Genomic DNA, 16198 nt, shown 5'->3' with positions numbered 1-16198 from the left:
TCCCTATTCCACAGCTCCAAGAAAACCACAGTCAAGGGGGGCTGGAGGCTGGGAAGGTGTAGGCTCCTTTATTCCCCACCGTCTCCCAGGAACCTCCCACCCCTGTGCCTTCTGTGACTGGATCTTCTTACAGGGGCTTTGGGGTTCGCAGCCAGCACTCTGACACCCAAGCCTCAGTTTCTGTCCTGCACTCCTGCTAGGATGAGTCAAGTCACTGGCTGGGGTGGGGGAAGAGATCCAGACCCGGGGGAGGGGCTAGGAGTGACACATATGGGGGTGGGGGTGTTGGGCTTCTGGCATCCCAGCTGGGGCTTGGGAAAAAGGGCTGGCTTCTGAGGGGTGTCTGGGACTGATGACCCAGGGCTCAGGAGGGAGGGTGGGGGGCCTGGCCTGGGCCCTGCTGTGGCTTGGGTTCCATCTTGAGGCCAAGGCCCAGTGTCCTTGCTCAGGGCAGGGGTGAGGGCTCTGGGGGTCGGTGGGCTTAAAGACTGAGGTCGGGCCAGGGTCTCAGGCTCCTTTATAGGCTCAAGGCCAGGGGTCTGTGGGCGGTGACTGTCTCTAGAGCTGAGGGGGCAGGATCCCGTGCTGGGCTGCTTTCCAGAACTGCCGGGGCTGGGGCTGGGGCTGGGGCCTGGCTGGCTCCTGGAACTGGAATCCTTCGCAGCACTGGGCTGGGCTCCAGCGTGTGACGGAACCTGAGGACTGAATTGGGTTCTCAAGGCCGAGTGGGCCCCAGAGCAAAGCCACTGTCCTATGTCCTGCTGGGGGACATAGCTGGCTCTAGCTGTCACCAGGTGCTGGTTTCTGCCCCCAGAACTAGAGAGGGACCTGGAGCTGGGCTCTTTCTCTGCCAATGGCTGTAGCTGGGACCTTCGATGTCTGGCCCAACCAGCATGGGCTCCGGAGCTAGACCATGCCTGGAAGTCGGTCTGGGTCCCAGAGTCTGAGTGTGCCCTGGAGCCTGCACGCCATCTTCTGGGTGGGGTGGGGTTGGCACCCGGAGACATCCCGGAGCTGGGCCTCATTTCAGGAGTACGTGGCGTTTGGGAGTGGGGCTCTGCTATTAGAGCAGTCTTGCTCCCGCCCCCTGGCTGGGCCTCGGAGTCGGACTCATCACCGGGGCTAGCCTGGAGTGCAGGGCGTAGGGAGGCTCTGGCAGGCAGCTGTGCTGGGGTGCAGGGCTGAGATCTGAGTTTGGACCGGGCAGCAGTATGGCTCTGGGTGCCTGCACTAGGTGGAGGTGTGGAAGATCGCTGGCTACTCGAGCCTGCTTGGGTTCCGTCAGCCAGTGGTTTGCTGGGCGTTGCTTGGGGTCCCAAGCTAGCCATTCCCCCTGAACCACTCCAAGTATCAGGGAAGAGCCAGACCATGGTGGTGGCTGTCTCATACCTGGGCTGGCTCTCGGAACCTGGCTTCTGAGACTGGCAGCTGGGATGGTGCTCTGAGCCCAGCTGTATCTTAACGTTTGTCTTGGTTCCGGAGTGTGGCTGTGGGGCAGGGTGTGGCTGCATTCTGGAAGGCTGGGGGTCAGTCATGACCTGGGCTTCAGCATCAGGGCTGGGCCCAGTGTCTGACCAGGCTCTAGGGCATGGCTTCCTATCTGGGTGAGTTTGTGTTCTAGAACCAAGGCCATCCTCAGAGCCTGCCTGTGTTCTAGAAGTGGGCTTGGTCTCTGAGCAGAAGTTGACCTGAGGAGGGCTGGCTTGGATACTAAGTCGGGAGTGAGCTTCAGAATGGAGCATGGCCTCGGAGCCAGCCTGGGTTCTAGGGATGGGCTGGCAGTCAGATTTAGGATGGGTTTTAGAACAGGGCTCAAGCCTGGGGCTGCTCTGAGTTCCAGAGCTAGCCTGAGCCTCGGGGCCAACATGTGTTCCGGAGTCAGACTGTACCCCAGAACTAGGCTGGGGTCTAAAGCCTGGCTGGACTTCAGAGACAACCAGGGTTACAGAACCAAGCTGGGCCTCTAGGTGGGCCTGGGTCACAGAACTGGGTCGGGTTCTAGAGCTGCCCTGGGCTTCAATTTTGGTTTTCGAACAGGACTGAAGTTCAGGGCTGACCAGGGATTCCAGCTGGGTCTCAGAGCTGAACTGGGTGCTAGAATCAGGCTGGGCCTTGGGATGGGCCTGGGTCACAAAATGGGTTCTAGAGCTGGGCAGGACATCAATTTTGGTTCTAGAGCAGGACCTGGCCTTGGGGCTAACATGGGTTGTAGAACCAGGCTGGGATTCTGACTGGGTGCTAGAACCAAGCTGAGCCTCGGGGTGGGTCTGGGTCAAAGAACTGGGTTGGGTTCTAGAGCTGGACAGGACCTCAATATTGCTTCTAGAGCTGTACTGGGCCTCCTGGACAACCTGGGTTCCAGAACCGGGATGGGGTTCCGGCTGGGTCTCAGAGCCGAACTGGGTGCTAGAACCAGGCTGGGCCTCTGGGTGGGCCTGGATCTCAGAACTGGGTTGGGTTCTGGTGGCGGGCCGTGTCTCAGGTCTGTCCTGGGTTCTGGAGTGGCGCTGGGGCAGGGGGCTGGGCCCAGGACTAGAGACTCCTACACACGTTAGCCACAAGCGTCGTGAGCCTCGCCAATGGCTGCCCACACCTCCACCACAAACTCGTCTGGAAAGGCGAACTCGCCCAGAACGGCGTCCAGGCCGCGTGCGAAGGCCTGGGCTCCTGCCGAGCTCCGAGCAGTCTCCACCACCGCGGCCGCTGCGGGACCAGGCGGACAGAGGGACAGGATGGGCAAGCAAACGGGATGGACGGGCAGATGGAGGGACAGGGAGAACAGACAGACTGTGAGCTCGGGCGCATGCTCCCGCCTACCACCACCCTCCCGTACCGGGGACTCCGCGCTTACCCGCGCCGCTTACCCAGCTCGGGGTCTCGGATGCCCATGTAGCTTTCCAGCAAGTCGTCCACCCTGCGCGCTGCTGCCGCTTCCGCGTCGCTGGGCTGCGGACAGGTGAATGACCCGGTGGGTGAGTGACAGGCTGGAGGCCCCGCCCACTAGTGGTTGCTGGGGTAGGAGCTGTGGGACCCCCGCCTCCGAGAATTGACAGGGTTGTGGTTGCTAGGGGTGACGCCTTCCCAATTGATAGTGGGGAGGGGCTGGGTGACCCGCCCCAGGAGTGGTAGATAAAGGGATAGGAGACGCTTTCTTCATTGGTGTAGCCGATGGTCCTGTGCCCTGACACCAACCATGGTCATTAAAAAGAGGTGAGAGGAGGAAACAGAGGTCTGGGTGGGAGGGGTAAAGAGATGAGAGAGAGGGGTGATGGATGTACTCGAACACACTTGAAAAAAATCTCACAAGGACGTTACCTAGTACAGTTAATACACAGAATCACAATTAGCAAGGCGCCCCGCTCCGTGAGACTCTCGCTCACAGGCGGTCAAGCTCTGGAACCCTCGTAAAGGTGGAAGTGACAACTGCTCCCCAAGTGTCCTCTGAACTCCACCCTCCTGTCCACGCACTTTCCCACACGTGCACACACAAAATAGACAAGCAAAAGAAAATAAAACAATAAAGAAATGCCGTTTAAAAATTTAGAGTTGGGGAGTAAGGAAGATATTAACCTTTGACCTCTGTATGCATACACACAGTGCAAAAAATACCCAATAATAATGTTAGAGGTCACATCAGTCCCTCCTGCTCCTCAGCCAGGAACAGGCGCACCCCTTGGCCTCTGTGACCTGGAGCTGTTCCTCTTGTCCCATTCTCCAGCCCGTACCCACTGCACAAGCTGGGAAACAGCTGCTCTGAGAACAGGGTCTTTATCTTTTTGACACAGGATTCTGCTCAGAGGTTCAGGCTAGCCTTGAACTTGTGACCATCCTCCTGCCTGACCCTCCCGAATGCAGGGAACAGGCCTGATTGCCATTAGCACCGTGAGCTTGACAAGTGTCAACTGACCGTCCCAACAGCCACTCACCACCTCCTCCACAGTGGCAGCGCCCCCGGAGCGCAGGCGCAGGGTCTCCCTCCCGCTGCTCACTCTAGCTTCCACGGAACACTTGCTGCTCCTGCTCCTTTGGCCAATCATATCTGGAGGGGACAAAGCGGTGACAGATGTGTTCCGGTTTGTGTGGACTGTTTTTCATGTTTTCTTTTGCCAGCAGGGTCTTCCTCTGTAACCCAGGCTGACCTTGAACCCAAGGTTAGCATGCCTTAATCTCGTGAGGGCTGTTGAAAGATTTAGGGGTTCCGGGCGGTGGTGGCGCACGCCTTTAATCCCAGCACTTGGGAGGCAGAGGCAGGCGGATTTCTGAGTTCGAGGCCAGCCTGGTCTACAGAGTGAGTTCCAGGACAGCCAGGGCTACACAGAGAAACCCTGTCTCAAAAAACCAAAAAAAAAAAAAGAAGAAGAAAGAAAGAAAGACTTAGGGGCTGGGGTGTGGTGGGGGTAGAGCCCCACCTAAAACCCCCCAGTGAGGGGCTTGGGGTGTGGTCAGGGTGGAGCCTCCACGTAGACTCTGCCAGCGATGAGTTGTGGGAGTGGTCAGGGTAACCCTCAGTCTAGGGAAGGAGCTGAGGAAATGGTGAGGGGGTGCATCCCCGCTTAGAATCCCCCATTGAGGGTTTTGGGTTGTGGTCAATGTCGGGGGTCCTGGAGGTGTATATTATTCTTTCCCTAAGAGACCCTGAGTGATATCTGAGCACGTGTGTGGCTGTCCCACCTCGGGGAGCTCCTGACCAAGAGTGACTGGAGGTCAGGAACATTGTTCAGCGCCTTGAAGAGCCTGGACCCTACACAGAAAGCACCCCAAAATGGTGCTCACATCGCCAAGTGAGAAACTTTTCTAGAAGCACTCCCCCCCCTTCTCATCCCAGGGTCCCTGGAGCACTGTCCTGGAGCACTGTGTGGAAGTCATTGCACAGCAGGACAGGGTGAGAGGTTCAGGGCCATCCTTGGGTACACACTGAGTCTGAGGGAAGCTTGGGCTAGAGCGCATGCGTCAGCAGCATTTCCTGCCTCTCATTGCCCTGGGGCACGCGGGGCCCAGCAGTCCTTACCGAAGGCTCTGCGGGGCTGCACTAGACGCAGGGTGAAGGGCTGAGACTTGGGCAGCTCCCGTAGCATTTTGGCCACCTCGTAGTGCCGGCAGCCCACAATAGAGTGGTCATTGATGGCCTCGATGCTGTCCCCCACACGCACCGCCTCAATCCTGTTGATAATGCTGCCTTCCTTGATTCTCTGTGGGAAATTACAGTCACTCGTAGATCGTCTTCCCGGGCCACCCTCCCTGGGGTCCCCAGAGTCATCTTAGGTCTAGACCATTAATCGTCTAGTTCACACCCCCCACAGGCACCTTGATGAAGGCGTATCCAGCCCCGTTGTCTGTGATGGTCAGTCCTAGAGCGTCCTCCGTTTTTGTGACCTCCACTTCTTTGGTCTCTCCACGCACATGCGCAAAGATGAAGTCTTCCAGCCCAATCTGTCCCCCCAGCAACTTCTGCATGTCCACTTTGTGACTGTTGAGGGTGCAGAATAGGATCTGTTCGGGTAAGAGAGGGACCCAGATTCATCCATGGACAAAACTCAACTCTGTGCACACCCTTCTGAGGTAGACCGACTCTGCGGGCGCCCCCTGGAGGCCAGAAGCACCTGTGGCTCGCATGAGACAGCAGTTGCCCCCAGACTCTAACTGCCCACCGGCAAGTGAGCTGGCAAGACTGTGGGTATGCTTTGGGTCTGCCATCCCAGCATGTAGGAGGCTAAGACAGGAGGATGACGGAGAGTCTCAGACTTCCCCAAAATAAAAAGGCCAAGCGTCCTGGATCAGGAGCGTAAGCCTAGAAGTTGGGAAGCCAATGCAAGGGAAATGTTGCAAGTTAGAAGCCAGCTTGGGTTACAGAATGCATTTCAGGCCAGCCTGAGCTACAAAGTGAGATATCATCTTAATTAAACGAACAAGCAATGGAATGAGGATGGACAAGAAGGCTGTCGTTGGGAGCCGGGAGGGGCTTGCGGCCAGTAGGCCAGTCTATTTGATTCGCGGGGGCTGCGTGTGGGAGGAGAATACTGACCGCTAAAGAACTGTTGGTCCAACCTCGACCGTGGGCTCCAGTGCCCCCACATATAATAAACCAAACCCATACTACGCAGCGGCCCACACCTTTAATCACAGCGCTCTAGAGGCTGAGGCAGATGGATCTCTGAATTTGAAGCCAGCCTGGTCTACAGTGCGAGTTCCAGACCAGCCAGGGCTCCACAGAGAAACCCTGTCTCAGAAAAACAAAATTAAAAGAAAGAAAGAAAACAAACAACTAAAAGAGAATAATAGAAATATTTGAATTAAGGAAATTAAGTGATTTTATTTTATATAAGGCCTCATGTAGCTCAGGCTGACCCTCTAGTTTTCTATGTATCCGAGGATGACCAACTTTGAACTTCCAATCCTCCTTCTCAATATTGGAATAACAGGCCTTACATCGCTACACCGGCTGTATCCTGTGCCGATGGAACTCGGCTTTCCAAACCCTAGGTGACCGCTGTGTCCACTGAGCTGATTCCCACTCATGGGCTGCTGACCGCTGGGTCGGGTCCTCCGGGGATACGGGAACCCCACCCGCTGGGGTCTGGGCCCGTCTTTTGTGTGTAGCACAGACGGGGTCCCGGGTGGTGTCGGTGGTCAGCCCTCACCTCGGTAGGCGCGATGCCGAAGGCCTCGGCGATCTTGGCGTAGAGCTCGCGGACGTTGGTGAAGCCCTCGATCCTGCCGGTCGGGCTGCCGTGCGCCAGCTGCGTGCGGAACACTAGGCGCGGGCGCGCGCGGGCGGGGGGCTCGGTGGCCCCGGGCTCGGGGGGCGCAGCACTGTCCATGGCGCGCGGGGTCCGCCGCGTCCTGCGCCTCCCGCCCGGGGCCCGCGACAGCCGAGCCGGGTGTAAGCGGATCCAGGAACCCGAGCCGCCCGGGGGAAGGTGAAACCGCCCGCCAGGGCCAGCCGCGCCCTCCCCGGGGACCCGCGAACAACAGGGGGAGGCCCTGGGCTGTGGGCGCTGTGTCCAGTATTGGCCTCCCGGGGAGCCCCACCCATCCTCTCCCTCCTCCGCTCCGCGCACAGCCCACCGTCTACATCAGAGGCCTTCCCGCAGTCCCCGGCCCTGCCTGTGAACTAACTCCCGTGTCCTGTGTATCTGGCGTCGCGTTCCTCCCTCCTCACCCTACCCCATGGTCCACCCTGCCCCGGGGCTCTTGGAGGAGCTGGGCTCTCCTCTGGGGCTCAGTCCCCAGAGCTCCCAGTGAGCTCCTTCTCGCCTGTTTATTTTAAAGACCACCTGCTGCCCCTACCTACAAATCTCTCTCTTAATAATAATTTTGTTTTGTTTTTGAACATCATGTAGCCCAGGTTGGCCTGGAACTCACTACGTACCCAAGGGTGACCCTAATCCTGATCCTCTGGCCTCAGACTCCTCAGTGATGGAATTAAAGTTGTGTGCACTACCCCTGGAAAAATATTTGTTGTTAGCCAGGCAGTAAGGGTGCACTGGGGAGGCAGAGGCAGGTAGGTCTCTGAGTTCAAGGCTAACCCGGCCTATAGATCAAGTTTCAGGACAGCCAGGGCTACACAGAAAAACCCTGTCTCAGCCCACCCTACCCTTCCCCCAAAAGAATTTTTGTTAAGAAATGAAGACCAAACCACTGTAAAATGCTACTTTTTCAGGGATTCCCCAGGTATGTGGTGAGTGAAGTGGGGTGCAGGGGTCAGTGGACAGCTGTGTGTGTCTTCTAGATTCCCACAACACAGAGTCACAAAGTAGGTGGCTTAAAAGAGAACCAACAACGGGAGCTGGAGGGATGGCTCAAGGGTTAGAGCACTGGCTGGTGGCTCACTGCCTTCTATAATGGGGTCTGATGCCCTCTTCTGGCATGCAGGTGTACATGCAGATAGGGCATTGAGAGAGAGAGAGAGAGAGAGAGAGAGAGAGAGAGAGAGAGAGAGAGAGAGAAGTGTGTTTGGGTGGGCATGGGGACATTCCCACCTAGTACTGGGGAGGCAGAGGCAAGCGAGTACACAATGAATTCCAGGCTAGCCTTGGTTACATAAGACATTGTCACAAAACAAAACTCAGATGGACTTAACCCTTCCTTAGTTGATGGGTGGCGGTCCTGGTATCAGAGTCCCCCAGGCAGTGGGAGGCTGTCCTCGACTCTGGCAGTCCTTGACTGCCCTTGGCCCACAGGGACAGTTTCTGCCTCTGTTGTCACGAAGCCCAGTCCTAGGCCTGTGTCAGCTTTCCTTTTCTCGAAAGGACGCCCACTATTGCACGGCGCCCACTCTGCTCCTACACCACTCAGGTTAATATACGCCACCACTCGGATTCCTAACGCGGTCACGCCTGGAGGTTCTGGGTGAGCATGGGGGAGTACAGTCCAATGGACAGCGTAAGTGTGTTAGATTGGGAAGTTCTAAAAGATATTCTACCTCGTTAATTAAACACAGTCCCCTGGATTTCGAGCCAGAGGTATCCTCGACAGCTATCTGCACATCCGGCAGCTCCTGCCCTGGGCGGGGGGAGTCAACATGGGTGGTCAAACAGGAAGCAGATGGGCACAGGCTGTCACACCAGAGCAACTCACCACAGCCTGGGGCACTCGGATTATTACTCAGCTGTGAAGAGGACATGCCCCACGGGGTCAAACGTGCTCACTGAGAGAACCAGGCATAAAAAGCCACACAGTGTGACCTCCATGATGGAAACTGTCCAGGGATGTGGAGTGGGTGGTGGGTGTAGGAGGGCTGGAGACAGGCCAGAGAAGGCTCATACAGTCAGGGCTTCCTCTGAGGAATGTTTCAGAACTTGATCGAGCTGATGGCTAGAGAACTCTGTGGTATGAGCTGGGTTTTGTTGTTTTGTTTGTTTTGAGACAGGGTTTTTCTGTGTAGCCCTGGCTGTCCCGGTATTCACTCTGTAGACCAGGCTGGCCTCGAATTCCTGGAGATCCTCCTGCCTCTGCCTCCCAAGTGCTGGGACTAAAGGTGTGGCCACCGTCTAGCTAAAGCAGTAAAGGTTCTGAGAGGTGGACTGGAGTCCAGTCTGGGGACTCAGCCGGGTGAACTGAATGTCCAGCCTGCTCCTGAACCCACGGAGGACCCTCAAAACCGACAGGGCGATGGTGGACTCCAGTCCGACTCTGCTTCGGTTTCCCCACCTGACAACCATGTAGTGAAGGTTCTGAGATCCTCCCTCTACCCGGGGTGGGCGGGCAGGCCAAGCCACCGCCGCAGAAGAATCCAACAGGCTGGGCCCACGCCCCCAAAGCCACAAATATTAACTCGAGTGAAAATCCATTTGCTTTTATTCAACACTTATTTAAAAGTCCGGATTGAGTGATGAAAGGCACTAGGGAAGAAGGGGCTGTTAGACTCCCCACTCCTACCCCGGCTCTGCCAGGTTAGCCAGCGCCTGTGCAGTGGGTCCCCTGGCTGTACGGTGAGTGACCTGAGGTCCTGCTCTGCACCAGGGTTGGGGGTGGGATAGTCGAGTCCGGCGGCCGTGACGCACTGTAGTGTGACCCTCCCTGCGAGGCAGACAGGTCTCCCGGGCTCTGCAACCTGGGATGGGGTTCGAAGCTAAAGGGATACGGTTGAGATTTCACTTGAAGGGAGTCTGGAGACCCCAAGGTGCAGCTTCTTCCTGGGCAGGTGGGGCGGGACGTCTCCTGGCCCAAGAGGCCTGTCACAGGTGCTCGCTGTGGGACAGAGGGGGCGATGACGACCTCGAGCAGAGCCGAGCTCTCCCTTCACCTCCTCCCCTTCCACACCCCGCACCTGGCTACCCGCGCCAGGATCTCCTTGATGCGTGCGATCAGCCTCTCGTGCTGCGCGGGGTCGCGCTCGATGGCTCCGTGAAGCCGCGCCATGTAGAAGTCCAGCGTCCCGAGCGTCGGCGTCTCCCCGGTGCCTGCGGGCCAGCGGGTTAGTGAGGGGCGGGCCCGAACACGCGGAGAGCGGGCGTCCCGTGGGCGGGGCTGCGCACCGGGCACCGGCAGCGAGGCGAAGCTGGTGGTGAGCGCCTGCCTCACGGCCTGCAGTTGCTGCTGCAGCGCCAGCGTGCGCCGCTCCTCCAGCGCCAGCTCCTGCTCCAGGCGCTCGCGCGCGCTGCTCATGCTCTGCGTGTGGCGCTGCAGCACCGCGTTCTGCTCCTCGAAGGCCACGTTCATCTTCCTCAGGCGCCGCAGCTCCGCCTCGCGTGCTGCGGACAGGAGTCAGAGCCCCGGCGGCCTCCCCACCGTGCTGACCCAGAGTGCTCTCCACCCACTTCATCTCCGGCCCCATTTCGACCCATCCCCCTCCATCCCTGGCCTTAACCCGACCTCGGCTCCCTTCAGCCCTGATTCTGTCTGCCCCCAGTCCTTGACCCCAGCCCGACCCTTTTCTTCCTCCATTCCTAACTCTACCCCCACTCCCACCGTCTCCAGCCTGGCCCCATCTTCCCTCTATTCCCTGTCCATTCCTGACCCCTCCCTCCTGACTCCAGCCCGCAATCTCGGTCCAGTCTTCCGGTCCAGTCTTCCTGTAACCAGGACACAAGCACCTGCTAAAACCTCACCTTTGTTTTGGTCCAAAAACTCCTCAGTGAAGATGGGGACATCAAAGGTGGAGAAGCCATCGCATTCCACACCCTGGGACATGGCAAGGAGTTCGGTGGGGACCCACATCTCTGGAGCACTCAGCCTGCTTTTCTTTACTTTGTTGTTATTGTGTGTGTCTCCCATGTGTACCCACAGGGGGAAGAGGGTAGCAGATCCCCAGAACCGGAGTTAGAGATGGCAGTGCTCACAGCCAAGGGTGGGCTGGGAACTGAACCCTGGTCCTCTGCAGGAGCAGTGCGTGTTCTTAACTGTGAGCCTCGCTGGAGTCCCCAGTTTCCTGCGTGCCGGGTCAGCCTTCTATACATGAAGTTTCAACTGCTTGCCCGCGCGCGTGCGTGTGCCTGTGTGTGTGTGTGGTGTGTGTGTATGCGGTGTATGTGTGGTGTGTATGTGTGTGTGTGTGGTGGTGGCGGAGACATTGGTCCTGTGTATCCTGGGCAAAGGCGTCACCACTAAGCTAAGCCCCACCACGGAGTTGCTGTGTCTCCGCGGTGGTCTTGCCTTTGTCTATGGAGCACACTAACTTGGGGAGGGGGAAGTGTCTAGAAACACCGGTGTCTTCTCCCCTAAGTACTTCTGTTTTTTTTTTTTTTTTTTTTTTTTTTTTTTTTTGAGACAGGGTTTCTCTGTATAGCCCTGGCTGTCCTGGAACTCACTCTGTAGACCAGGCTGGCCTCGAACTCAGAAATCCGCCTGCCTCTGCCTCCCAAGTGCTGGGATTAAAGGCGTGCGCCACCACTGCCCGGCCCCTAAGTACTTCTGGACAGACAGGCTCTTACCTTGTGTCCATTCAGGAGGGTGTTCATGAGTCCAGAACTGGAGTCTTCTGGTGGGGAGGGAGGAAGGCGGTTGGCCAGGGATCCCGGGGCAGTCCCCGGCCAGAGCCCCACGTAAACCTTCGTGCTCATGCCATTAGAGTTTGGACCATTCAGCTTTCTTTTTGTTGTTGAGTTTTTGTTTATTTTTGAGACAGGGTTTCTCTGTCCGGGAACTCACTTTATAGACCAGGCTGGCTTCAGATATAGAGATCCCCCTGCCTCTGCCTACCGAGTGCTGGATTAAAGGTGAGTCACCACTGCCCAGCCCACTCACCTTTTTTAATTTTGTTTTCCTGGATTTTCTCTGTGCAGACCTTGTAAGCCTCTGACTGCTGGTACGCCCACAGCTCCTTCAAGTATTGCTGTTTCTCCTTCTCTGCCTCATCCAGGTACCGCTGGGAGGGGGCATCACCCACAAACTAGGACCAGCCCAAACGAAGGCCGGCACACAGGGGTTGCCAGGGCCAGGACCCTAACCCCTTACACTAGTCTGTTTGTAACCCCCCACCTTGCCTCCCTCCCTCCCTCCAACTCTTAGAGAGAACATCCAGGTCTAGCTGACTCTTCACCTTGTTCTTTGAGCCAGAGTCTCTCACTGAACCCGAAGATCACTGATGCGGCTTGCCTTGCTGGCCGGAAGACCTGGGGACCCTCCTGTTTCTGCCACCCCCTTCTCTAGTCTCTACCTGCTTTTCTGCCGGCTGTAGCTTGCTCCACTCGGCGCCCAACATCTTGGTGATCTCCGGAAAGGGAAGGTCCGGATGGCGGGTGCGAATCTGCTCCCGCCTCTCGTTCAGGAATCGAACATAGCCCGTGACCGGGGCCTTGGGCCCATTTGGGAGAATCTTCTTTCTTTTCTTGCCTTTGGGCCAGCCTCGCTTCTTCACTGGCTGCGGGAGGGGGCTGTGTCCTTGGGAGGGGCTCTGGGAAGGGTGGGCGGGGCTCTGGGACGTGTGGGCGGGGCGTAGTCTAGTGGTAGGACAGCAGATGGAGGGTCAGAACTCTAGAGAGCCAACTGTCCTGCACCAAGACAGCTTCCTGGGGGTGGGGCTGAAGCCACTGACAGGTGAGGCTGGGCCGAGGCCTCTTGTTAGGCAGTGGGAGGGTCTTACACCGTGTGGACTGTGAGGTGTGTGCTCCTGAGCCCGGGGCCAGGCTTTTTTTTTTTTTTTTTTTTGGTTTTTCGAGACAGGGTTTCTCTGTGTAGCCCTGGCTGTCCTGGAACTCACTCTGTAGACCAGGCTGGCCTCGAACTCAGAAATCTGCCTCCGCCTCCCAAGTGCTGGGATTAAAGGCGTGCACCACCGCCGCCGGGCGGGCCAGGCTTTTCAGATGGGGACTCACCTCCTCCTCCTGGGGCCCCTTCTCTCCGGCTCGAGAACCCTCGCTGCGCTCCTGCTTGACAGCCACTACAAAGGGCCCGTGCTGGCCTGGAGTCTTGCCTCCCGCAAGTCTTGGGGACATGGGAAACCAGGGTTATCATTCAGTGCCAGAGTCACTCCCCCATACCTACCCATCCCCTTCTGTAACTGGAGATCACAGAAGTCTGTGGGGGCACTCATGGGCCCGGGGAGACGAGTGGGGACCCAGGGTTTGAGGATCCGAGGGTCACAGTAGAGCACTGCAGGGTGAGGACAGATCAGAGATCTGGAGGTGGGGATGGGGGTGAGGTGAGGCGGTCCTGGAGCCTGGGAGCAAGATGAGAAAGTGAGGAAGACCAAGGGCGCCTTGGCAATTCTACAGGGGATACAGAAATCCCCGAAGAGTGACAGGACATGGTCAGAAGTCCCAGCAGTGGGGAACTAGGGGACAGGACAGGACCAGGGGTTCCTGAGCACGGGACAGGGCATGTCCAGAGGCCCCGGCGTGGACATGGCGTGTTTAGGGGTACCCGAAGCTGGACGCGGGGGATGTTCAGGGGTTCCCAGGGATGTGGGACAGGACACGTCCAAGAGTACCCGGGGTGGAGACAGGGCATTTCCAGGGGTACCCAACAACAGGGTCAGGCTGGGGGAGGCGCACTCACGCGGTGGCTGCGCCTGGCTGCCGGGGACCGTGGGACATGGCCACTCCAGGCGAGACCTGGAACAGAAGCTGGCAAAGGTCAGGGGGTCCTGCCTGACACCCCGATGGGAGCCGCAGGCCGGTCCCCGGGGGGCCCGAGCGGGGGAGGCGGATCCGGGGCGGGGAGGTCCTTGGGCGGGAGGCCCCGCGATCCTTTGTTGCGAGATCGAGTCCCGGAGGCCGCGCCCCGCAGCCCCCGCCCCGCGCAGGCCCCGACTTCCCGGCTCTTTTCACCTCTGAAAAAACTTTCCCGGGACCTGGGATGCGGCGACGCTCCAACCAAGCGCCCGCGCCCGCTCCGCCCTCATGCTCAGGAACACAAGTCTAGTGCTCCAATTGGCTGAGGACTCGGCGAGGGGCGGGGCCATGCAGATTAGCCTCGGCGCGCCAGGCGGTGATTGGCTGAAGCTCTGCGGAGCCGCGTGGGAGGTGCATCGGGGAGGTTGCGGGCGGGTGCGTCAAGTTCGGCTGCGCTCGGACGCGCTCGGGACCAATCGGAGGCGATTGGCAGCGCGCTGTGGGACGGAGCTTCTTAAAGGGCTAGTAGTCCCCATCCTGCAGCGGGAGCTGGGGTGTGGAGGTGGAGACCGAGGAAGTCGTAGGCAGAGGAGGCGTTTTCACTAGGCTTCGGATGAAGGAGTTCAGTTCCAAAGAGGCACCCTCCTGCAGTAGGGCAAGGCGTATTTTTTTCTTACTACGTTGAAAAAAAAAAATGGGCCTGGCGAGATGGCACAGCACTTGAAGGTGCTCGCCACGTATGGACGACTTGCGTTCAGAACTCACAAAGTGGAACGTGAGAATGGTTTTCCAGCAAGTGGTCCTCTGAACTCCACCGTGTGCTGTCACATGTGCGACACACACACCCCAAAGTCAATAAGTGAATAAGCTTTATAAACGGAGGACTGAGGACATGGTCTGTGCGTACGCTGACCACCAGTCACTGATCTTCCTTCCTGTGGAGCCTTGATTTTTCTCTCTGACCAAAGGGGTACATTGAACCACAGGAGAAGTAACAGGCTGGGAGGCTGACACCTACATCTAGAAAGAAGCTGGGCTGAGAGCATTTTCATTTTAAAAAAAGGGGGGGGGGATGTTGAAGGTCAGCTGCGAGCTGACAAGATGGTCAGGAAGCCGAGGGGTTTGTGGAGAACCCAACAATTTGAATTTAGTCCCCTTTATCCAAACAGAAGAGACAGCACACCACACAGCTCGGTTGCTAAATGTGATTTTACTCTAGTCTGTAACATTCCACGGTAAAGGAGAAACTAAAGAGTTGGTTCTGGCCGGGCGGTGGTGGCGCACGCCTTTAATCCCAGCACTCGGGAGGCAGAGGCAGGCGGAATTCTGAGTTCGAGGCCAGCCTGGTCTACAGAGTGAGTTCCAGGACAGCCAGGGCTGCACAGAGAAACCCTGTCTCAAAAAACAAAGAGTTGGTTCTGTAGTTGAGAGTGCCTGTTTTCTCTTGCAGAGAACCTGGGTTCGATTCCCAGCACCCATTTGTCTGCTTAAAAAAAAACTATCTGTAATTCCATTCCCAAGAGACCACTTTTTATCGTTTAGAGCATTTAGGCAAGCACACGAATACACAGGCTTACATGCAGGGAAAATACTCATAAACATGAAATAATAAATAAGTCTTTTTAAAAAGAGATGCTTGAAGATATTGCTGAGTGCTTAAATAAAATCTGCTGCTCTTCCAGTTCGATTCCTGTTAGCCACACTAAAGGCTGGGGCCGTGGTCAGAGGGAAGCCCTGCCATAATCCCTTTGTGAAGGGCTGGGAGCAAGGTTAGGGTGTTCCCATAATGCACTGCAGTCTTGGGCTCAGTCTTCCCAAACCGTTGTAAGCTGAAACCCTGATGGGGTAATGTTGGCCAGATGATAATGTAGGTGACTCATTAGATGCATGGTAATTATGGCATGTTTTTATGGGACCATACACACGCTTACACATACAACATGTGTTTATGTCTGCCTTGAAGGTGACGCCCCCAAACTCACAGGCCGGGGGACTCTGAGCCCCTCCTCTAAAGCAGGTGACGGTGCAGATAAAGCTTCTTAGATAAGGTTGGGCTTGATCAAACTTGGGCTTCCTGTTACGGCAGAGATAGAAGTAGATTTGGGTAGAAAAAGGACAGGCGGCTGAGGACCCAGGCACAGGTCAGGGTTTCTACAGGTGGTCCAGGAAGGGGGCAGCAGTTACTCAGCATAGAGTCTCAGCTTTCCTCATTGGCTGTGAGTTTGGCATGGTGTCACCTGCCTTTAATGCCAGCACTCAGGAGTCAGAGGCAGGGGACCTCTGTAAGTTCCAGTCCCCCCCCACCCCCCGTGCTACATAGCCTCTTAAAAACAATTAAGAATAAATAAAAAGACAGAAGCAAGGAGGTGGCAGCACACACCATTAGTCCCAGCACTCAAGAGGAGGATCTCTGTGAGTTCGAGGCCAGCCTGGTCTACAGAGTGAGTTCCGAGACAGCCAGGGATACACAGAGAAACTCTGTCTTGAAAAACAAAATTAATTAATTAATTAATTAAGAATTAAAAGGATAGAACAAAACCAGGTCCAAGTTTATGGTGTTTTAACTCTCCCTGGGCCGGGCGGTGGTGGCGCACGCCTTTAATCCCAGCACTTGGGAGGCAGAGGCAGGCGGATTTCTGAGTTCGAGGCCAGCCTGGTCTACAGAGTTAGTTCTAGGACAGCCAGGACTACACAGAGAAACCCTG

The 16198-nt window shown here is 57.0% G+C and overlaps 2 protein-coding genes across 3 annotated transcripts; both read right to left on the bottom strand.

The window, feature by feature from the left end:
* Window positions 1–49: 49 nt before the first annotated feature.
* Window positions 50–6824, bottom strand: Gipc3 (GIPC PDZ domain containing family member 3). The gene is made up of 6 exons (XM_028771809.1): window positions 6639–6824; window positions 5305–5490; window positions 5009–5189; window positions 3927–4039; window positions 2865–2946; window positions 50–2703 (listed from the first exon to the last, which is right to left on the bottom strand). The coding sequence occupies exons 1-6, from the start codon at window positions 6816–6818 to the stop codon at window positions 2552–2554; spliced, it is 894 nt and encodes a 297-aa protein (XP_028627642.1). The 5' UTR covers window positions 6819–6824; the 3' UTR covers window positions 50–2551.
* A 2452-nt stretch (window positions 6825–9276) lies between these two features.
* On the bottom strand, window positions 9277–13772 carry Hmg20b (high mobility group 20B). Of its 2 annotated transcripts, none has more exons than XM_028771807.1 (10): window positions 13710–13772; window positions 13438–13493; window positions 12756–12864; window positions 12098–12301; window positions 11686–11806; window positions 11373–11419; window positions 10551–10623; window positions 9978–10193; window positions 9770–9902; window positions 9277–9690 (listed from the first exon to the last, which is right to left on the bottom strand). In XM_028771807.1, the coding sequence occupies exons 2-10, from the start codon at window positions 13473–13475 to the stop codon at window positions 9678–9680; spliced, it is 954 nt and encodes a 317-aa protein (XP_028627640.1). In that variant the 5' UTR covers window positions 13476–13493; window positions 13710–13772; the 3' UTR covers window positions 9277–9677. The 2 variants fall into 2 exon arrangements, with proteins under 2 accessions (XP_028627640.1, XP_028627639.1); XM_028771806.1 differs by having other exon boundaries at window positions 9280–9690; window positions 9778–9902.
* Between the last annotated feature and the right edge of the window lie 2426 nt (window positions 13773–16198).

The sequence above is a fragment of the Grammomys surdaster genome, unplaced genomic scaffold, assembly GCF_004785775.1.
Source record: "Grammomys surdaster isolate TR1022 unplaced genomic scaffold, NIH_TR_1.0 209, whole genome shotgun sequence".
Lineage (NCBI taxonomy): Eukaryota > Metazoa > Chordata > Mammalia > Rodentia > Muridae > Grammomys > Grammomys surdaster.
The sequence above is the reverse complement of the archived record's forward strand: the minus strand, read 5'-3'. Positions and strand labels throughout refer to the sequence as shown.